Genomic DNA, 22,551 nt, shown 5'->3' with positions numbered 1-22,551 from the left:
GGCTGAAACATTAGGACAAAAAGAAAAAGGGTTGGGGGCCAGGAACTCATAGGACAACGTGAGTCTCAGCAGCTTCAAGGGCCCATCTGGAGGTCCGTTGTGTCACGAGGAGCAGATGCCCCACAGCGGCCTTGATTCTGCCCTGGCAATGGGGCAGATCAGACATCCCAGCCACACATCCACTACAAATATCGAGGAATGCTCAAGCAAATCACAAAATCCCTGGGAAATGAGCACCCAAGTTCATGGAAGGGGCTACAAATCCCAGAGGGTGCTGGAACGCAGAATCGAACCTGACCTGCGGCTGCCTTGGTGACCTCTGCAGTCTCCAGGAGGTTTGGTCCTTAGTCGCTCTGCTGGGATAGGATGAAGGGCTTTGTCTGGGAACTTAAAGAGGACACTCTCTGAGGGTTAGAGGCCCAAAGAAAGAGGGAACTAGAAAATACCTCCCTGCCGGCAGATGGAGAGCACCAAGGAGTGTTGCTGTCTCTCTCTGAGCTCTTTCCAAAGAATGTGTTACTACAGGGTGACCCTCATTTACCCTTAGCAATTGCAGTTCTGCTACCTGTACCTGGGACACCTTAAACTAAGAAGCTAACGTGAAGTGATCCCAGGCTGGTCGTGCCCTGGGACACCTGGCAGAAGCAAACACAAAGCTTTCTGGATACTATCTCCCAGACTGGGCCCCATAGGATCGCCACCAACACAGGCTGCCAGCACAAATATAAAATAGGTGAGGAAGCGCAACACCATGAGGAAATGCCAGAAGAATTGGAAGCAGACACAAGCTAGCAGCAGCCAGTGTCACGCGGAGCTCCGAGACGGCAAGCATGGTGCTACCAGAAACTGATGACAAGGCAAATGTTTGTAGAATATTTTAAAAATTAAAGTAGGAAATTAAAAATGAAAGAGAGAAAAAATTCTTGGTGGATTTGAAAAAGAACAAATGAAATCAATATAATCTTCAAAATTAAAGCTAAATGATATATTAAATAGCACATAATATTCAGCTGAAGAGAAAACTGAGAAACTAGAAAAATAATTTACCCAGATGATAACAAGAAAATATAATATGTGAAGAGGGAAAGACGCTAGAATGAGGTGGTGTAATGCAGCTATAATTGGAAGTACAGGAAGAGAAAGAATGGAGGAAAGGTAAGATTGGTAAAGGTAATAGTTCTGAATTTCCCTGAACTTGATAGTGTTCCCAGATAAAATATAGGACACCCAGTTAAATCTGAATTTTCACATAAACTACAAATGACTTTTTAGTGTAAGTATGTCCCACATACTGCATGGTACATACTCATAACAAAAAAACATCATTTATTATTCACCTGAAATTCAAATTCAACTGGGCATCCTGCATTTTTATTTGCTAAATCTGGCAACCATAGCTTCTGAAAGACACAGTGATTATATTTAAGATGCACAACAGGCTGGCCGCGGTGGCTCACACCTGTAATCCCAGCACTTTGGGAGGCCAAGGTAGACAGATCACCTGAGCCATCCTGGCTAATATGGTGAAACTCCGTCTCTACTGAAAATACAAAAAATTAGCCAGGCATGGTGGCACACACCTGTAATCCCAGCTACTTGGGAGGCTGAGGCAGGAGAATCACTTGAACCAGGGAGGAGGAAGTTGCAGTGAGCCGAGATCATGCCACTGCACTCCAGGATAGAGCAGGACTCCGTCTCAAAAAAAAAAAAAAAAAAAAGCAAAACAAATCCCCAATACAATGAACAAAATTAAATCCATAACTAGACATACTATAATGTAACTGGAGACAGAAGAGTCCTTAAAAGCAGCAAGTAAAAAAAAAATCACGTTCGAAGGAAGAAATTAGTCCACCATCAGATCCTCCAGCAGACACCGTGTGGGAGTGGAATAAAGTCCTCAACACGCTCAGAAAAATCACTGTCATTCCATTGCTCAAGACTCTCCAATGGCTTCTCCACAAAGGTCTACACTGCCTGGTCCTGGCACTTTGACCTCATCTCCTTTACCCCTGCCACACCGGCCTCCTTGCTCTTCCTCAGACATACCACACACTTTTCCCGGCTCTTTCTCACTCTAGAATGTTCTTCCTGACACGCACACAGCTCCCTCTCTCACGTCACTCATGGCTCCCTAAAATATCCCCCCTCAGTGAGGCCCTCCTCAACGGCCTACAGATGGCCCCCTAGGGCAGCAGCCCAGCACTCTCCCTCCCTGCTTCCTACCCTCTTGTTTTTCTCTGTAGCTTTTCATAGAGACTGATATTTTATATTGATTTTTATTTTTACCTGATTACTTTATGCTTCCCTCCAATAAAATGTCATGAAATAAGAACTTTTCACAAATTTGCTCACTGCTGGATCCCTAGCCCTAAAACAATGCCTGCCACAGGGTGGCCATGTAATAGCTATGGGATGAGGGGTCAGAAGGTGCATCAGGATGAACGACCACTCATGAACAAGGCAAAACAAAGGACATTTTCAGATGAGCCAAAAGGGCTGATTGCCCCCATCTCTTCATGCTCGTCAAGTAGAAGGAAATTGTGCCAAGAAGAAAGGCCCAAAATACAAGAAAGAAGAATCCCAAATTCTGCATAAATTTAGAAAGTTTAAAGTAAACACTGGTTACATAAACACCACGGTAATAATCATAACTAATACTGAGGGTGAAAATCAAGTTAGAGTAAAAATCCTGGCAGAAGCCAACACAATGGCATGAAAGATCGGGGAGGAGAATTCGAACCAAAAGACTCTTGATTTGGTTGTAGAGGACAGTAAGGACACTGATACATTTTCAGTTTATGCAATAAAACCTCAGGTTAAAAGGAAAGTTATTTTCAGATTATATATTTTTCTTAATGTCTGTTTCTTATAAGATCACATTTAAAGGTAAAGATTTAGAAATAGCAAAAGAAAGAATAGAAACAGATATACCAGGCATATATTAACTAACTGAAAGAAAGCTGCTGTACCTATTAGATTTAATAGACTTAAAGCAGAAAGCATTAAAGGTATAAAAATATGTATTACTGGTTAAGGATTTTTAAAAAGAAACCAATTCAAAAGAAAGAGAAAAACTACAAATAAATATTAGCAAATTCATAACCAAAGTAGGAATTTTTTTTTTTTTTGAGATGGAGTCTCACTCTGCATCCAGGCCTGAGTGCAGTGGCATGATATGGGATCACTGCAACCTCTGCCTCCCAGGTTCAAGTGATTGTCCAACCTCAGCCTCCTGAGTAGCTGGGATTACAGGTGCACGCCACCACATCCGGCTAATTTTTGTATTTTTAGTAGAGACAGAGTTTCACCATGTTGGCCAGGCTGATCTCGAACTCCTGACCTCAGGTGATCCACCCACCTTGGCCCACGAAAGTGCTGGGATTACAGGCGTAAGCCACCGTGCCCAGCCAAAATTGGGATATTTTTAAAACAGTTCTCTCATTATCTAATGCAGTGGTCCCCAACCTTTTTGGCACTAGGGACCAGTTTTGTGGAAGACAATTTTTCCATAGACTGGCATGGGTGTGGGTTGTGGGAAGGCTGGATGATTCAAGTGCACTAAATTTACTGTGTACTTTATTTCTATTATTATTACATTGTAATGAAATAACTATACAACTCACCACAACGTAGAACAAGTAGGAGGCCTGAGCAATGGCGTGACCTCGGCTCACTGCAACCTCCACCTCCCAGGTTCAAGTGATTCTCCTGCCTCAGCATCCCAAGTAGCTAAGATTACAGGCACCTGCCACTACGCCCGGCTAATTTTTTGTATTTTAGTTTTAGAAGAGATGGGGTTTCACTATGTTGGCCAGGCTGGTCTCAAACTCCTCACCCTGTGATCGGCCTGCCTTGGCCTCCCAAAGTGCTGGGATTACAGGTGTAAGCCACTGTGCCGGCCGCCCTGAGCTTTTTTCCCTGCAACTAGAGGGTCCCATCTGGAGGTGAAGGGAGACAGTGACAGATCCTCAGGCATTAGATTCTCACGAGGAGCACGCATCCTAGATCCCTTGCGTGCGCAGTTCACAGTAGGGTTTGTGCTCCTGTGAGGATCAAATGCTGCCACTGATCTGAAGGCGGCAGAGCTCAGGTATAATGCATCCATGGGGAGTGGCTGTAAATACAGATAAAGTTTCCCTGGCTTGTCCTCCGCTCACCTCCTGCTGTGCAGCCCAGTTCCCAAGAGACCCAGGGGTTATCCAGAGGATGGCATTTTAGAGTCCAGGCGAGACTTCGGGAAAGAATGTGGTGGCTTTTAGGACAATGAGCTGACCGGGCTGTGCGAGTAAGTAACACCCATTTATCTCGGTTGTTGCTCGAGCCATGTAGCCAGGCTCACCCAGAAAAGCTGAAACACAAGCCCCTGACTAAGGTCTGACAGCGTTTACAGAGGCGTCCAGACCTGGGTGCACTTACACACCCGCACGGAAGCTGCAAGCTCACAGCTCTTGGATAAGAACCAGGAAAACATGCATTAAGCAGGGTAAGCTCCAAATTATCTGGACAGCTGCTGCTATGGGGAACTTGCCTACAGGGCTCAGGTATCTGCTAACCTGCAAGTCTCCACACCTCTACACACTCACATGCAAAGGCACCTACCCACGCGGGTTCCTGGTGACGTCACTCACCTGTCTGCTTGTTAGGAAACTGCACAACTTCCAAACCGTCAGGGTAGGTCGTGCGCATTGTCTGAGCATTTGCGTGATAGTAAATCTGTAAGCACCAGAAACACCTACGTTGGGAGGCAGTCTATGTTATCATTTTGAACCTGGATTTAATCTAGTAAAGTCCTTCCTGCAGGTGGGTAAAAGCACCATCCCAGCAGGTGGGAGTGGGCTGACCTTGCCCATGGGCACCCTCCACAGCAAGGGGGCATGGGGGGAGGGCTAGTCACCCAAGCCCAAAAGTCAAGACACTGTGGCTCTAGGCTCATGGGAGAGAGGACTGGACCAAGGTGGAGTTCCCGGTCCTTCACCTGGTGGGCTCTGAGCTAGAGTTTGCTGGGCCTGGCAGCCTTGGGGGCCTGCAGGAGGTCCAGGTCCAGCATAGTGAATATGAGTGAGGAGCCCCAAGATCCAAACCCCACAGCTCAGAGACCAAGGGTCTCCCAGCAGCTCCAAACAACAGAAACACTCCCCGGGTTGTGCCTCTTGAATTGTGACATTACTGTGAAGTTTCCCATCGTTGTGACCCCCTCTGGTTTCCAATAAAGTGGGGAAAAGAAGAGGGGAAGGAGCTGCTTTGGAAGAGGACAGTCATCCGGGAGGGGAGGGGACATTCCTTATGGTCAAGCGAGCCTTGACTATAAGTAGGGAAGGGGGAATTATTAAAAAATTAAGGGTCCAGAACTAGAAAACCGTGGGATGTACATGTTTGTTTTGAAGTGGGACCACAGAGGACAGGCATCCACTCTCTCCTGAGCTCTGGGACCCCGGTGTGTCACTGCATGTCTGCCATCTATCATAGCAACAGCATCGCTGCCCGTCAAAGAAAGGCTGAGAGAAGGCAGGAGAGAATAGGAGAGGTGACTTATTTAGAAAAACCATGACACTGAAGTCGAAGGGACTATTTCCATGCCATGATTTTAAAGGCATTTTTCTCACATGGGGGAAATTTGTCCAAATGTCAGAAGAAAGCCCCAAATTCTCAATTCTGCATCATCCCAATAATCATCAAGTCCAAGCTCAGGCTCCTCGCTGGGGTCAGGGCTCCCTTTGGAGACCAGAGAGGTCTGAGGGGAACAGAGGTGCTCTCAGGAGACCTGGGGAGGTGCACACTCGCTGGCCTGCAGTGGCCATTCCCTCTGACCATGCAGAAGGCCAGAACAGGAGGATGTCCTTCCAAGGCCTGTGCCAGGCCCTGTTCTCTCCCGCTGATTCATCCTCACCGCATCAATTCTTACATTGTCACACTCTGCCTCCCTACACCCCCACATCTGGCTAAGAAACAGCTATTTCCTACTCCAAAGTGACGGAAATCTAGACCTCACAATGAAAGGCTGGGGCAGGCTATGAGATCAGTATCACAGATTCCTCCACTGGGCAGTGGCATAACACAGGCCACCGTCTGAAGGGGGTCATCCAAGCTCTTTGTTTGCATTTCCTTGCAAAAAAGGGAGCGTGCAAGTTAGTTCAGGTCGGTGGAAGAGCACGTGGTGGGCACACCACGCCTGTGTCCACACTCGGGGCTTCTAACATCCACCCTCAGGAAGGGTCAAGAGGCTTCGCTGGGATAAAATCACAGAGCCACAAGTAGGCGCCTCTCATTAAAGCAAGTAACACAAAAAACAGAGGCGCGCTCTGCAGTCTTTCAGAACTCCTGGACCCTGTGCCTCTACATTTGTACCCAAAGCTTGGCTAACAACAGGGAAACTGATCATTCTAAAGAAGGAAATGTTTAGAATACAATTTGGTAATGTGTGGGTACTAAGAGACTATTCTCAATGCACTACAAACCCTGCCCTGACCTCCCTTATCTCACCTTATTTACAATCGGTTTTGGAAATTACCCAAATTTTCTTAAGTTAGAATCAAGTTATATACCCTGAATTATCTGGGCAAAAATATTGCCACCCTGGAGACCTTGCCTAGAGGACCTCCAGATTGCTCAGCATCTGTGTTTTCCATACATGATCCCTAGACACACAGAGACATGTAGTTTGAACCAGGGGGCGACAGCATCCTCACAGCTCCTCAGCATCAAGTGGGCCCCCAGCTACTGTGATCCGTGGCTTTCTTCCACAAACACATCATCGGCTTTTACCAGTGATGATCGTCATGGTAACAGCAGCTGTCAGCTGCCGAGTACTTGATGTGTGCCAAGCAATATATGCATGGCATAACTTTGGTCCTTATAATAACCTACAGGGGGCTTTCCCAGCCTCAGAACTACTGACAATTTGGGCAGGATAATTCTGTGGGGTTGGGGGGGTGTCCTGGGCATTGGGATGTTTAGCAGCATCCCCGGGCCCCACTATCTAGATGCCAGCAGCACCCCCACCACCCCCAGTTGTGACAACCAAATATGTCTCCAGGCATTGCAAATGTCCTCAAGGCAGGGGGAATAATTGCCCCCAGTTGAGAACCAGACCTGGGAATATTTCCTGATTTTTTTAATGCAGAAATTGAGGCTTGATGAGATGAATTAATTGGCTGGTGTTGGCACAGCTGGTCTGGCAGAGCTGCCAGTCAGCCGAGCCCGTGAACCCCAAGCCCGTGCTTTCTGCTCCACCTGCAAGGTGGCTGCTGGGCACAGTGCCTCCTCCCAGCTGTAAAAACTGTCTCCCAGGATCTCACCTCCAGCTTGTACCAGGGATTAGCTCCTGACTCTGCCTAACTTTGTTGCAATACTAATGCTAGTTCTACAATCAATGCACATGTACTAAGTGTTTACCATTGTGTTTCTAGAGAGTTCTGCAGAAGAGACATTATTTAATGGACTATGTTACTTAACTTTCATAACCATCTTTTGACTTAGGTCCTAATTATCAGCCACATTTTGCAGAGGCCTAGAAAAGCTGAAAACAATGACTGAACTCAGAGCCAGGAGGGGTGCTGGTGCACTCTTGTGTCACCGCGCAGATCGGAGGGTCTTGACAACAGGGTCTCACTTGCCTGAGCGCACCGAGGAAGCAGAACAGCCTGGCTCATAGAGAGCCTCGCCCGCCTCCACAGCCTGTGCTCTGCCCGTCCCCCCCACCCATCCTGAACACCCAGAGGAAAGGGGGTACAGATGTGCAAAATCGTTCCTAATAACTGAGTGAGTTTTGATTTCTTTTTTAAAAAGACAGATCTTTTTTTAAAAAAAAAAACATCCATTGTACACACCACTCTCTGATCGGGTTTGATCTTCTTCACGTCACCATTAGAAAACCGGATGATGTGTTCTCACTCAGAGGTGGGAATTGAACAATGAGAACACTTGGACACAGGAAGGGGAACATCAGACACCCGGGCCTGTCGTGGGGAGGGGGGAGGGGGGAAGGACAGCATTAGAAGATATACCTAATGTAAATGACGAGTTAATAGGAGCAGCACACAAACATGGCACATGTATACATATGCAACAAACCTGCACATTGTGCACATGTACCCTAGAACTTAAATTATAATAAATAAATAAATAAATAAAAGAAAACCGGATGATGGTCGCCTTCTTATCCATGCTCGGCTCCTTCTGGCTGGCCTCGGGGAAGGTGGTGATGGCACAACCTTCGCTCAGTGCCTGTTCTACCTTTATGGAAACACAAAAGCTCCAAGATGAAAAATGATGTAAAGCCTGATTATTGTGGTTTCATTATTTTTTCTCCAATTCAGAATTATCATATCATTATCGCCTACATGGCATTCTCGACACTGGCTGTGATATTTCCCCCAAAATTGTACTGACTGAGTAGATCAGGTCCAAATTCCCATCCCCGAATGTGGTTATCAGTAATGAATAAGTGCTATGATCTGTCCCACCAACATCCGTCTTTCATAAGCTTGTGTCGCACAGTGGCCATCAGTCTAGATCTTCCACGGCCGCTGACTTGGTGAGTTTAGAGTCCTGGGCCATGGGAATTGTGGTAATTACTATGTAAAAATTACTCTTGGAAGCTTTTTCTTTCCTTTTCATCCCAATCTCCTTACCTCTACGCTCCTACGGCCCATCCCGAAGATGTGTTGATTTTAATTAACTATCAGCAAATATTATATAACCTCATGTGCATAATGCTGCACAAGGAATGTAGAAAGAATATCTTTGTCTTCACATTGAAAATATTACTCATGTAAAGATTAGCAAAAGAAAATATCTGAGAGAAATAATCTCAAGATCTGGGGAGTTAAGATAAGTGCATGTGAAAATTCCAAATGGCAAAATGTGTTTTTGTTATTTATGTCACACTGTCCCTCTTAACCATAGCTCAGAAATATAGGTGTTAATTCAGCTGAGAAAATACAAAGGGAATAAAAGCGAATGCTGGGCTTCTTAAACTGTCTTCAACCATCCACCAAACAAACCTTGACGGTGTGCGCCACCTGCTGGCCGGGACAACAGCCTCCTGTTTGATGGGGTTTGAACTAAGATGACTCCACCTGCTCCCAAACCAACTCGGTGAATGAAGCAGGGCTGTGTTCAGTTCCATATCTGAAGATGAACTTTTAACCAACACTAACAACTCCGGCAACGTTTAAAGAGTCAATTACTCTCAGAAGTAATAAAGCACAAATAATATTTTAAATGTTCCACATGAAAAGAATCAAACAATCTATTTTGGAGTTTATATTATTAAAAGAAAGAAAACACAAAAAAGGAAAGAACTTTGGCATATCCAATGCAAGATACACAAGAAGTAGATGCAAGATGAGTCACGAGAAGAGGAAAGTGCTGAAGACCTGGGAGGGAGGGTGGGGGAGCCAGGGACGTGGGGGCAGGCAGAGGTGGGTGACCGCTGGTTGTGGGGAGAAAGGAAGGATCGCGCTAGCAGAGGGCACAGCGCATTACCTAGTTCTTGTGTCCTCATCTTCGTGGTTTCATGAGCTTGAGCGATTGGTTCCTCCATGCACTTAGCCAAGGAGGAGCATCACTTATGTCTCATGGACCTGTCTATGGGGATGGCAAGGTCAGGTGCTCAAATGATGTGGGTTTCCTTCTCCCCTGACAAACCACTACAACCACTGCGCTAAAGACAAAAGCATTTCAGTGAATTCAAACTGTTACTGCAAGTAGCGTTCCCTGTTGTTCATTTATCCAAATGCTTTATCCGCTTGCAAGACATAAATTCACCTTTACTGAGGCAGAGTTCCCTCAGCAAAGCTAGCCTGAGGCCGACTCCCAGTTTCTAACAGGCCAGCAAGAGGCGCGAGATGAACGAACTGTTGAGCTGAAGAAGAAGCGATGATGTGCTGCCCCAGGCAGGACTGGGTCTCCTCGGAGCTCACAAAACACTGTAGCTGCAGCCGCAGCCGGTGCCTCTTCCGACCCCTTCCTGAGTCAATGCCGACCACCGCCACCTTGATGCATCCTTCCGGAACTGAGCTCTCCTCAAGGGCTAAAATGTGGTGGCTGGAAGATACTTGAGGCTATAGTTTTGGGGTTTTTTTAAGTATTTAAAACAAATCTTCCTCCTGAAAAGCCTATTGCTTTATTTACTGGGAATAAACTGGCAGTCAACAATGCTAGAAACGCCTGGCCTCCAGGTCGGGGCCTCATGGCCTGTCTGGAGGGAGCGGCGTGCAGAGCTCCTGGAAATTTACTCGGGAAACTGGACCGCTGGCAGTCATCTGCCTTGCCGTTTGGATGTCGTTTTTCTTCCTGTACTTCCTCCTTTTTCATCTTAGTGTCCATGGCCTGTGCTATTTCCAGGGAAGATGGTGGGTTTACAGGAAGATTCTGCAGAAAGAGCATAATCCTAATCTCCCGTGGTCTCCATGAACACTGCAGTATGAGGCGGGAGAAATGCACCTTGCCCTGGCATTTTGCAGCCTCTGCCTCTAAGTCGGTGGGCGCGGCTGAGCCCCGGACAGTCAGCACCAGGACTTTGGACCATGTTTTGTGTTTTATTACAGTGCTTATCTCCCACTTGTATGTTTGGTCTGGAGTCAGGGTGGCCACAATGACAACTGCCACATTTAACACCTGATACAAACACTACACAGAGACACCACCTGCCATGGCTGCTGCACTGCTTCTCAATGTAGATCATTAGCCCGGAGGCTTCCAGGTGAACTCATTAGCTGGATCCTCAAACAAAATAAAATCCCAAGAAAAATATTCCCACTCAACCCCCCACTGAAGATGTCGGAGAGGGCAGAACAGAATGTGGGCTTTTCGCAGGAGAACAGAAAACAAGCGGGACCTGTGTTCTGAGACTTCCATGCCAGGTGCCTAGTTTTACATCATACGTAAGTTCACAGCCCGAATTTCCTGGCGTAGAGAAAATAATTTCATTTTATTGACCTTTTTTTTTTTTTGTAAAATATAGCATGTTACAAGTGGGCCCTAGCTAGGGCTTAGAAGTATGTTTGCTATTCTTGCCTTCGAGTCTATTAATGTCAACTGAGAACTGTAAATCAAAATGATAAAAATGAAACTCTGACTAGGGGAACTCTTAAGTCATAAAAAACATTAATCTTGTTTGACTATGTGCTAAATGCAACCAACTTAAATCTATTAAAAAAAAGTCTCTGTTTGAAAGGCTGAGCTTCAGGAAATAAAGAGACATTTGGAATCATCTTAATTTTCTGTTCTTGTTGAGAAGATGGGAAGATGCAACCATCTCGTGACGCCCGCTCTGAATCTCACTTCCCCAGGACGAAAAGGTCACCTTCTCAGGTCTCCCTGAGGGGAACCGGGTGGGCCGCCCTCACAGAAGCCACTCAGCCACCTACCTGCCGCTCTGCACTGTCTGGGGAAGAACTGGCGAACTCGTCAGCTTGAACGCGGCTGAGAAATCCGCCTTCAGAACTCCCTAAGACTGATGAGCTTCTGTCTAAAAAGCAAAAAGTTAAATTTAAAGGGACAGAGCATATACATTGTGGAAATATCATTATCCTACTGCGATTGCTAAATCCAATTGAAGTGAATGGATGCACAGCTTCCCTCTTGTTCATGAGATCACTATACACATGTCAGGTCAGTTCAACAACAAATGATCCTGTAAGAACATTAATTCTTTCATGAATACACTCAGTCAGTATTTCTTGGGTGTCACTCTCTCTCGAGTATTCTGATGGATAAGGAGATTCACGGATGGAAAGGCACCGCCTCGGCCCTGAAGCTGCTCATGGTTCTGCAGGAGGCAGACACGGGAGAGAAAGGCCCGATCCCTGCACCACTGGCTTATGGGACCTACAAAGGGACAGGGGCTGTGGTGAAGGAGCATCACAGGCTTCCAGGAGAGCCCGGGATCGGGGGGGCTTCCCCAGGATGGCGTCACTTCAGCTGAGATCATGCCTGGAGGTTGCGGAGGTGCTAGCAGGTGTGTGGAAGACAAGGCCTCCAGTTCTGCCCGGCAGCAGCAAGTAACTAAAGTCTGGTCTGGGGGCCTGAAGGGGAGGGGGCAGCAGGAACAAGGTGGCCAGGCTGGTGCTGACCTGATGGGAAGGGCTTCCCCACCCCACAGAGGGGCGCAGAGGGGACTGTGAGGGCACGCAGGGCCTGGGGTGGTCTGAAGCAGACAGATGGCACCAGTCTCACCTCTGTGAAGCTCCCTGCAGAGGCCATGAAGCAGTCTGGGGTGCAGGAGGCCCGGGGAGCGGACCCAGGAGGAAGACAGTGTTGGGTTTGGCCCTACAGGGCCACACAGGCCTGGGCTGAGGATGGGAAAGAGTCCAGGTGCCAGGCAGCCCAGGGCGAGTGGTGCCCACAGGCTTGGGCTGTGCTGTGCATAAGGACCACACCTGAGGCTTGGCCACACCTGAGCCTCGGACACCACTTGGCCCCTGTTTCTTTACCGAGATAGGTTCCTGGGGGGTTGTGAAGCTGCTATGGTCATTTTCTGGCAGCAACGTGAGGAAGGAGTTCTTTCCTGACTCACCCAGGGGCACTCTTGGCTCCTCCCGGTGGGACCCCCAATGGAGAAAGCACCCACATCTGCATGGACAGAGCTGGGCTCAGGAAAGAGGCCGGGCAGGTGCCCGATGAGAGGGTGCTCCATCAGCGTGGCAGCAACGCCATGGGCGGGCAAACGGAGAAAAGGGAACACAGCCCCCGAGTCCGCCCAGGCCCAGCCAGACGCCTTCAGCTGGGAGTGTGCTCAGGGGAGGCGGCCGGTAGGATTCGGAATCTCCAGCCACGGCCCCTGGAGACCGGCATGTGGGCTGTGTGTGGGGTGGAGGGCTAGGGGTGTCGGCAAGACTCCCAGGTGAGGACCCAACCACGGAATCGGACAAAAGTGGTCAGAAATTAGGCAGCTCCATGAAGGACATGTCCTTGCCGTAGTAAGATGTTCTGCTCACGCGTATCCACAAGAAAGCCCCGCACTTTACAGGAAGCATGGAAACATTTAGGAGCCCCCGACCCTGCTCACCAGCTCCTCCGGCTGCTGCCGTCTGCTTCTGCAGCGTGGGGGCCTGGGAAGCCTGCACTGGTGATTTTCTGCCACTGGAGTTTTGCGGACTTCGGGAAGATGGATGCATAACCTGGGGCAAAGACAGTCAGAGGCCCCCCTTGTCACAAGGTCCCTGCAGCCGGCAATGCCTCGAGCCCAAAGGCTGGGAGCACGAAGCCATCTTCAGCCATCCACAATTTCCAGCAAGACCCCAGGGCTCACCCAACAGCCCTGAGCTCAGCACTACAAGGTAGATCAATTCTTGTAAAGACTCTGCAGAAATATGCCAATTACGGAGCTCAGGAAAGTAATTGATTTTTAAAACCCAATTCAAGTTGTTTGCTTTTTTAGCATTAAACACGTGTCTGAAGAAATTTAAGGTTTTATCTATAGAAACATGATTAGGTTAATAAACAATTATGCTAATTATTTATTTATTAAAAATTAATTAATTAGTAAAATTTATTAATAAATTAATAAATAAAGTTTTCATTTATAAATAAATAAATAACATAATTAGTTAACACTAGGTCTATTTTGAATAACAAATTGAGTTCTCTTATTAGACCTAAGTGGAACTGCATCTGAATCTGAAGTTTCCACTCAGCCAGTGTAGCGTGACCCAGGTTTCCCAGGTCACCTTTCCGTCTTCAGACACCCCCCGTCTTTCTGCACCGGGAGTCGGCCTTCCAGTGGGTGCTGGACTTCTGTCTTGACGTCTCCCGGGAGGACTTTTCTCTCTGTCTTCCTGTGGTGATGTTTTCCCCGAGTTAATTCTTTCTGTCTTTAAACTCATTGGCTGAAAATAAATGTGGTTGCATTAGTAACCATCATATTATTTTAAAATGTTAAGCAACACATCACACCAGCTACCACAGAATCTAGAGGATTCTACCCCCGCTTCCTACAGAAGGACACACGAGGCATCCATGCTCTCATTCCCCATTTTACAGCCACGCTCTTGAGGAATTCAGGGACGGTATGGCTGACATTGTAGAATAGTCAACAGTGAAATAAAGTACTTGAAACTCAATTCAAAAATGCATAATGAAAATAATGTTCTACTTTTCTGCTGTTTAAAAATTCAGGGTTTGGAGGCGTGGATAAGCCACCCATTCAGTTATCTATTTACTCGTACATTGCCCGGCACGCGTGTGATTAACTCAGGTCAATGCAGAAGCGTGAGAGAAGTCCGCGTCTCACAGGAGGCTGGACCTATGCAGTCTGTCCTGGGACTTTCGATGTTTTGTACTCATAGGATCTGAAAGGACTATTTTCCTACTTGTGACAAACGCTTGGAGTAGATTTCTGATCTTCCTTCAGGGAATAAAGTGTTATCTGCTCAGCAGTTGCTTTGGGAAAGAAGTGAGGGGATAAATCATCTTCAGGAGTTGGGGGGCAGTCTTCTCCATCCACATCGACCCAGTATCAGTTGCTCGCTCAGGACTCATGAGATTTGCCTCCCGAGTGTGAGGGTGACACAAAGCTGGGACGGGAAGAGACACACTGGCCAGCAGAATGTTCTAAAGAGGAGCTAATTTTAACAAGGAAAAATGTGATGGAGACAAAATAACATCCTGCACCGTGGCCCCCAAGCAAGCAGCACAGCCCCTGTTCAGAGGAGTCCACGCTGACAAGCAGCAGGTGCAAGACCGCAGTGCAGAAGCAGGGATTGTGGGAGGCTGCGAGCCCCCAGACGCACGGGCCATGGCGCGTGGCGAGAGCGCCACGCATATCACCTCCGTGGGTGGCACCCACGGAAACAAAGCCCCCGAGTCCACTCGGCCCCAGCCAGACACTTGCTGCCGTGAGTGCACTCAGAGGGAAGCAGCTGGGAGGACTTGGAATCTGCCCTACAGCAGGAAGTGCTGTGGTTTAGGATCTTGTTTGAAAGGCATGCACCCATGTCCTTGGAAAAACGCAGGACTCCAGGGAGCACCACGCTCACCCAGGGAGGTGAAACTGTGTGGTGAGGAGCTGATGGGATGTGTGTGTTTGCATACAGAAGCTCTGCTGCTCTTTACAGACGATAAGCACGAAGGGTCACCTTTGGAGGAGCTAAGTGGTTAGATGACGATCTTTGTCCCAGGAGAGTGGCACTCTGACTCTTGCGGCCAGCGTATTTGGGCGTTGTCTCTTCATCAGCTGACAGAGGTGAAATTTTTCCAAAAGCAGATTCCAATGCCTAAAAGACAAAATGCGGGGAAAATCTTCACATTTTCAAAGGTAAGATAAATTCAAATTTTAATACAATCCAAAATAATTGGAATGTCCTAGAAAAAATTAGGGTACGAGGTGGGGGGACTTGGCCTGGGTTTTTCCCCTAACACGTTGATAAGAACAGAAACCCTCACCCAGTGTTTGTGGAGGAAGCTTTGTGGAGCCCGTGTTTGCTTTGTGTTTCTTGTTGTGGTTCCTTGTTTGAAAACGATCACAGGATCCCGAAGGCCACAGAATGATCAATACCCAACATATCTTCCTTCAGGCTCATGTGACTTCAACGGGGAATGTGGTAACGGAGGAGGAAAATGTGATGCTCCTTCCAGTGTTGTCTCTACAACTTGTCTAAGATTCGAAATGCAGATTCCCAACTTCCCCCTGTTATCAGCAGACTGACCTGGAACAGTGTGATCCTTCAGGTGGGAGGAGGTGTGTTAGGTCTGGAATGTTTAATTATTCCCCGCTCTCCCCTCTGAGGAGGAGGAGGGAGTGAGAAGGGGAGGGGGTTGCTATGAACGAACGCTTAATACCAGATCCAGAGTGGCTCGCCCACACAGCCGTGCCCGCGTTCCGAGGGTGCTCATGCCTCAGCCTTTTAGATGCTCAGTCCCTAAAACTGCGACTACACACAGATACACCTGCGCGAATTTGAAGTGTGGAATTCACATATCCCGTCCTTTCTTCAAATCAGGTCTGCTCCTGTGACCACAGATCCTCTTCCTATAAATAGCCCCACGGTGACCCGTAGAATGCACAGAATCAAAAAAAAATTTGGAAATTCCCCAAGCTCTAACCTCGAAATAAGAGAACGATGGAAGCTGTAGGGAGTGTGAAGACTGCACGAGACTTCATTGGCTCTTGGGGTTATTGTTATGGTAACATTTCGACCAACATACAATGACCCAAATGGAGCAGTAGACACTATTTTTTAGGAACTGGCATACAGTATATGCAGGGAAAAATCCCTGTGGGTCTTATGGGTTCTCCTCACAGAAGGTGGACAATCCCGGCCAGTATTTGTGGCAATTTCTCCCTCTCTACCTCTGACGGAGGAACAGCCTGCCCGGCTTCCACTCTTCCTTCTGCAGAAGGACTGGGCGCTTTGCTGTGCTGAGAGGATAAACCCGCTTTCTTTCTGAGGCAGCAGAAGCCATCTCCACGGAAACAAAGCTCTCGCAGAGCTCCTGAAGACTGGGAATAACTTCCAAGATTTCCCGTAATTTCCTGTAGAGGAATTTGTGGCTGTTCTTGCCATGCTGGGAGAACCGACCACAGAGCAGGCTCCTCTGGAATGTATTCTGTGGGTGTCTGTGTGTGTGTGTGCATGTGTGTGTGCACACGTGTGTGTTGTAATCACTGTGTCATATCGGAAACATTTTAAGTCCTGGAACTACCGATTTAAAAGTTCACGCAATAAGTGCAGATAGGAAATGTTGGTACTTTTCTTAACCCACTGAGAAATATCCCCACTTCCATTTGGAGGGTGTTCACGCGGTTCCGTGTGTCCTGAGCTGTGCATATAATTTTAATGATTCAAGTTGTTCAGACCCATGTGTGGGAAACAGAACCCAGACAAGGCAGTGATGACACTGGCCACATTCACACTCTTAGGCTCGGTCTTTGAGCCGTGTGATCAAACTCGAAAGCTCAGTGTTCTATGAAGGCAGGTGGGTGCTGGGAGGCACCGACTACTTCAGCATGAGAATGCTGGTTCTTCCTTTGGGATAGAGCAGGGCGGTGATATGGGACGGGCGCAGGAAAGTCCTGAGTAGAGAAGGGCAGGTCCCTGGCTAGGGCTCCACCCCCAGGCCTGTGCCCAGGGACCTAGGCATTTCTGCTCTCGTGCCCAAATGTAGCATTTCCAAGACCACCCTGGCCCGCCACACTCTCATCTTGTGTCTGTGAAGACCCCGAGACCCTAGTGGGCAGAGACACAAGTGTCTGGCATCGAGAGGAACACACTGGCAGACACCAGCAAGCCATTGACTGGCGGAATGACAGGGAGATTGATCAGGGCGGTCAGAGGAGAGCCCGGCCGCTGGGCTGCCCAACTCCGGGTGAAAACCACCTTCCCACTCCATCTCAGTTCTGGCTCCCCTGTCTGCTGAGAGCTACCATCACCCATGAAAAAACCTTGCACCCATCCTCCAAGCCCACGTGTGATCTGATTTTTCAGGTACACCGAGGCAGGAACCCAGGATACAGAAAGCCCTCTGTCCTAGTGATGTGCAGAGGGTCTAACTGAGCTGCTAAACACCAGCTGCCTACAGAGAGCTAAACTGAAAGAACGCCCTGTAACACACGCCCACTGGGGCTTCAGCTGTAAACATTCACCCCTAGACACTGCCGTGGGGTTGGAGCTGCACAGCTGCCCGTCTCTACGCTCCCCTAGAGGTTTCAGCTGTGGGACAAGGAGGAAGTGAGCCACACTCCCTTCGCACACCCTGGGAGGGGGACAAGGGAACTTTTCCCGTTTCAACAGGTCTCTATCGCATTCTACACAGCTGTCCTAGAAGATGAACAGAAGGACACCGGGCCACTGAGCTGACTCTGGAGTCACCCTGGGTTCAAATCCCAGCTCCGCATTCTCCAACCCGTGGCCATGATGGAGTTAGTTATAGGATCCATTTCATAGGGTCGTCGTAGAGAGTAAGACAGTAAAGCTCCCTACCTAGCCCATGTAAAGTCCACAGTAAGGGTTTGCTGCTGTTGTCCTGAGACATCATGGGATGTCTTAGAATTCTAGACGTGAGACGCGCAGCCTGGAGGCGGCTGTGCTTCTGTCTGCTGGAGCACCAGGTGAGAGGCCTGATGTATCCAGTTCTTTAATCTTTACTTGTGGGAAATGGAGTTGATGGAAAGATAGCAAGCCCTCCCACCACCTGGAACATGAGAGATACCATGTCACCCAGCAACAAAGCCCACATCTTTACGGGGACGCTATTTTTACACGATGCAAATGATACAAAAACACAAATGCGCCTTTGGTACCAGAGTGTGTGATTCTCGCCCCGCGTGTGGGGATGCTGCAGGTTTCTTCCTGGCTTCCCACTGCTGCCGCTGCAGACCTCTCAGCTCTTCTCGGAGCTCCCGGTTCTGCTTCCTCAAGGCATCCATATGACTCTGGAGTTTTCTGTGAACATCAGCCCACAGCGACTGCTGTCTCCCGAGCTCTTGGTGGAGTCTGGTGATCTGCTGCTGTAATGACTGTCATTGGGAAGAGAACACCAGAAAACCTCTCAGACGCCCAACCGGCACATTCATCTGCAAAATACTCAAGCCCCCTCTGATGCGAGACCAACACTCTTTCTGGACAAAAGGACACCCGATGAGATAAACAGGACAACCGCAGCCTTTTTCTTTCTTTCTTTCTTTTTTAACTTTTATTTATTTATTTATTTATTTATTTTTTGGCAGAGTCTCACTCTATCACCCAGGCTGGAGTGAAGTGGCATGATCTCACTTCACTGAAGCTTCAACTTCATGAGCTCAGGTGATCCTCCTGCCTCAGCCTCTGATGTAGCTGGGACTACAGGCGTGCACCACCACGCTTGGCTAATTTTTGCATTTTTAGTAGAGATGGGGTTTCACCATGTTGCCCAGACTGGTCTCAAACTCCTGGGCTCAAGTGATTCAGCTGCCTCGGCCTCCCAAACTGCTGGGATTACAGGTATAAGCTACCATGCCTGGCCACAGCTTTATTTTTATTAAGTAGTGTTTATTATGAGTTAGTCCATATAATATAACCAGATAAAGATGGTTAGTGAATTATGATTCTTTGTTAAAACACCACAAAAATAAGAGGCTGGCATTCTTTTTCCCTTCCTTTTTTTCTTTTTCTTTTTTTTTGTTTTTGTTTTTGTTTTTGTTTTTTGGAGGCAGGGTCCTGCTCTGTTGCTCAGATTGGAGTGCAGTGGCACAATCTCGGCTCACTGCAACCTCCACTTCCCAGGTTCAAGCAATTCTGGTGCCTCAGCCTCCTGAGTAGCTGTGATTACAGGTGCACGCCACCACACCTGGCTAATTTTTCTATTTTTAGTAGAGACGGGGTTTTGCCATGTTGGCCAGGCTGGTCTCAAACACTGTGCTGGCATGGATGTATGGTCAACCGTTTAAAAATTATGGAAGCCACTGCATTTTCAACCTGACATGTTAGCCTTCCCGTGGCATCCTTCATTGGACCATAGAGCCTCCAGCCTTGCTCTGAGAATAAGCGGGATCGTGATAAAGGTACAGCCCTGCACTGTGTGGCCCTGGCCACAGAGACCCATGGCACTTTCATGAGAGCAAGCAGTGTCCAACAGGGTCCAGTGAGGAAGGTGGTTGCTGGGATGATGTGAGGCATGTCAACCTGATTTTCTTTAATGAAGTTTTTAAAGTCTGGTGCCTTCTCCTGGATTAGAGGAGAAAAGCTGGAATGTTAATATTTTCTTTAACTCCGTGTCCTGCCTCCCATCAACAAAGAGAGAAGATTGCAGAGGGGAAAAGAGCCACGTGCCCCTCTGAGAGGAAGTTCAGCGTCAGCGTCCCAGGGTGGCACATTCCTACAGGGGTCTGGCGAGGGAAAGTCCAATGACAGGCCTCAGGGACAGGAATCAGGGTCCCGCCTGGTGGGACTAACTCTGTCCCCACAGAGGTCAGCTCACCGGCATCTCCCCGGCATTGCCGTCCTCCCTGGGGACCTCGGCTGCTGCAGGTGTCTTCTCCATGGCAGCCCCAGCTCCCGGGCACGGGTCCTCTGGGTGGGTGCCCTCCTTGGGCTCCCCGGCCTCGAGCTGACCCTCCAGCATCCTGGTTGGGAAGGGAAGAGCTATGGCAATGCCTGAATGCAGCCCCCTAACCCGTTAGTTTGGGCTGAAGGCCCCAGCCTCAACCTAAGGGCGAGCAGGAACCACAGCCTCTCTTCTCCCCCGGGGTCCTGTACACATTCCCAAGCCTGAAGCTGACCAGGTGAAAGGACACCACAGAGGGAGGGACTGAGAGGTCCACACCTGGCTCTCCACCATCCTCCATGGAAAACACTTCAGCTCCTAGAAGATCAGCCTGACACCTTACACACTGTCACCATCCACAGACGGAGGTACTGAGCAGTCCACACCTGGCTCTCCACCATCCTCCGTGGAAAACACTTCAGTTTCTAGAAGAAGATCAGCCTGACACCTAACACACTGTCACCATCCACAGACGGAAGGACTGAGCGGTCCACACCTGGCTGTCCATCATCCTCCGTGGAAAATGCTTTAGATCCTAGAAGATCAGCCTGACACCGAATGCACTCTGGTCATCCAAAGAAGGGTGTGAGCAGGGTGTGAGCCGGTGTGAGTGGGATGTGAGTGGGGTGTGAGCGGGTGTGAGGGGAATGTGAATGGGTGTGAGCAGATGTGAGCAGGATGGTCTCGGGGTGTGAGTGGGATGTATGTAGATGGTCGTGTGCAGCCCTGAGGGAACTCTTAGCCCTTTAATCAGCAGCACTGGATCAACACCCACTCGGAGGTGCACAGGCAGACCCCACACTGTGTTGAGTCTGAGTCTTGAACCATCGGGATGACATTTGTGAATTCATGGTGAAGACGTGGAAAGGAAACACCTTTTTATAGGTACAGCATTTATGCCAGTTTTAGGAAGCTCACAGCAATCAGAAAACTAAAACAAAAGAGAAAACGCAAAGCTTCCTGCAAGCCTGCAGGGTCCTCTCTGAAAGCCGCTCCCAACCCTGCCTCACCCTCTCGGTTTTAGGAAGCGAGTGGCCCCCAACGAAACCCCGACTGTTTATTCATGAACTTCTCACTGTACACAAACCTGAGAATGAACAGTTTAACCACAGTGATTGGAGAAATGCTGTTTAAAAGAGAGTCTCCCGATGAAGGCAAATCGAAGGTCAAGAGCAAGACCTACCAGTAACCGGATCCCTGGCTGTTCCTTCCCCGCGGGAATTGGGACAGTTTCTGTGGAAGTGGGCAAGGGTCCGCGGTCCTCACAGCCCTGAGAAAGCTCCTTCTTTCCTGTTCCTCCGAGGGGATACCCCAGTGTCCTCGGCCCCAAACTTGTGACCCCCTCAGTCTGGGGAAGACCCCTTCCCTCAGCCCCACTACCAGACCTCATCACCTCACCTGGTCCCCGCCAGTCACTTCTGCCGGGACCGGATCATCTGGGCCGTGTCCCCAGCTGTCCCCAAGCCCTCCTGCCTCATCTCCAGAGACCAGGGTGCAGCAGACGGTTCCAACGGACTTTCTGTCTTAAAGGGGCATGAGCGTCCCACTCAGCGTCACCACTGGACCAGCTCAGATAATAATTAAACATCCCAAACCTGCAATTCTAACATAGGAGCTCATTGTCAGTGGAGTCCGTCCATCCACAAAGGACACTGGAGAGAGTCAAACTGCTCCTCCCCATTGACAAAAACCGTGTGTTTAATATCAAGTCTTCAATACCCAACGTGTAGTAAGAGCTCATTTCTCTGAGCATACATTCTTGAAGAAATATAAACTCTCTTTGGATGTCAAATTATTTACTAGAAAAAACATTTTTATGAAGGGAAAATAATATATGTGAGTTTAAATAGGAGACAGGATTCAAAGTTTCATCATTTCACAAAATGCATCTCCATCTGAATTGTCGTGTGATTTTTGTGATAGAGAAGAGAATGAGGAGCAAGCGAGAGTCCATGTTCCTGTTAAGCCCTGGCCGTCCTTCTCATCCACGGTGCTGCCTGTGGAGAGCACACCTGGGGCTCCCCTGAGGCTGCTTGTGCTGTGCGTCACTCGGATAGTTCCACAAGCAATTCGCATGCAATAGGCAGTAAACACCGAAGTCGTGAATGAATGAAGAAACTACCACAAAGAGGAAACGAGGCACTTTTGTCCCTGCATGTCATTCTAACCGTGGGAATGTGGGTCCTGAGGTGTGTGAGGGGTTGTGTGTGTGTCCTGAGATGTGTGAGAGGCTGTATATGTGTCCTGAGGTGTGTGAGGGTTGTGTGTGTCCTGAGGTGTGTGAGAGGTTGTGTGTGTGTGTGTTCTGAGGTGCATGAGGGTTGTGTGTGTGTCCTGAGGTGTGTGAGGTGTTGTGTGTGTGTCCTGAAGTGTGTAAGGTGTTGTGTCCTGAGGTGTGTGAGGGATTGTGTGTGTGTGTTCTGAGGTGCGTGAGGGTTGTGTGTGTGTCCTGAGGTGTGTGAGGGGTTGTGTGTGTGTCCTGTGGTGTGTGAGGTGTTTTGTGTGTCCTGAGGTGTGTGAGGTGTTATGTGTGTGTGTCCTGAGGTGTGTGAGGTGTTGTGTGTGTCCTGAAGTGTGTGAGGTGTT

General features: G+C 48.5%; 1 protein-coding gene across 5 annotated transcripts in view; it reads right to left on the bottom strand.

Moving 5' to 3' along the window:
- Positions 1-21,491, bottom strand: part of TCP10L2 (t-complex 10 like 2) — a 29,813-nt gene extending 8,322 nt beyond the window's left edge. The window contains exons 1-8 of one of the 5 annotated variants that reach the window (XM_054685531.2): positions 21,364-21,491; positions 19,900-20,044; positions 18,245-18,460; positions 15,081-15,218; positions 13,674-13,832; positions 13,013-13,124; positions 11,373-11,473; positions 7,859-8,232 (exon numbers count right to left, since the gene is read on the bottom strand). In XM_054685531.2, coding sequence (XP_054541506.1) covers positions 7,942-8,232; positions 11,373-11,473; positions 13,013-13,124; positions 13,674-13,832; positions 15,081-15,218; positions 18,245-18,460; positions 19,900-20,043 — 1,161 coding nt within the window. In that variant the 5' untranslated portion in view covers position 20,044; positions 21,364-21,491 and the 3' untranslated portion in view covers positions 7,859-7,941. 5 annotated transcript variants of the gene reach the window in all.
- Positions 21,492-22,551: the final 1,060 nt, after the last annotated feature.

Source organism: Pan troglodytes, chromosome 5, assembly GCF_028858775.2.
Source record: "Pan troglodytes isolate AG18354 chromosome 5, NHGRI_mPanTro3-v2.0_pri, whole genome shotgun sequence".
Lineage (NCBI taxonomy): Eukaryota > Metazoa > Chordata > Mammalia > Primates > Hominidae > Pan > Pan troglodytes.
The sequence above is the reverse complement of the archived record's forward strand: the minus strand, read 5'-3'. Positions and strand labels throughout refer to the sequence as shown.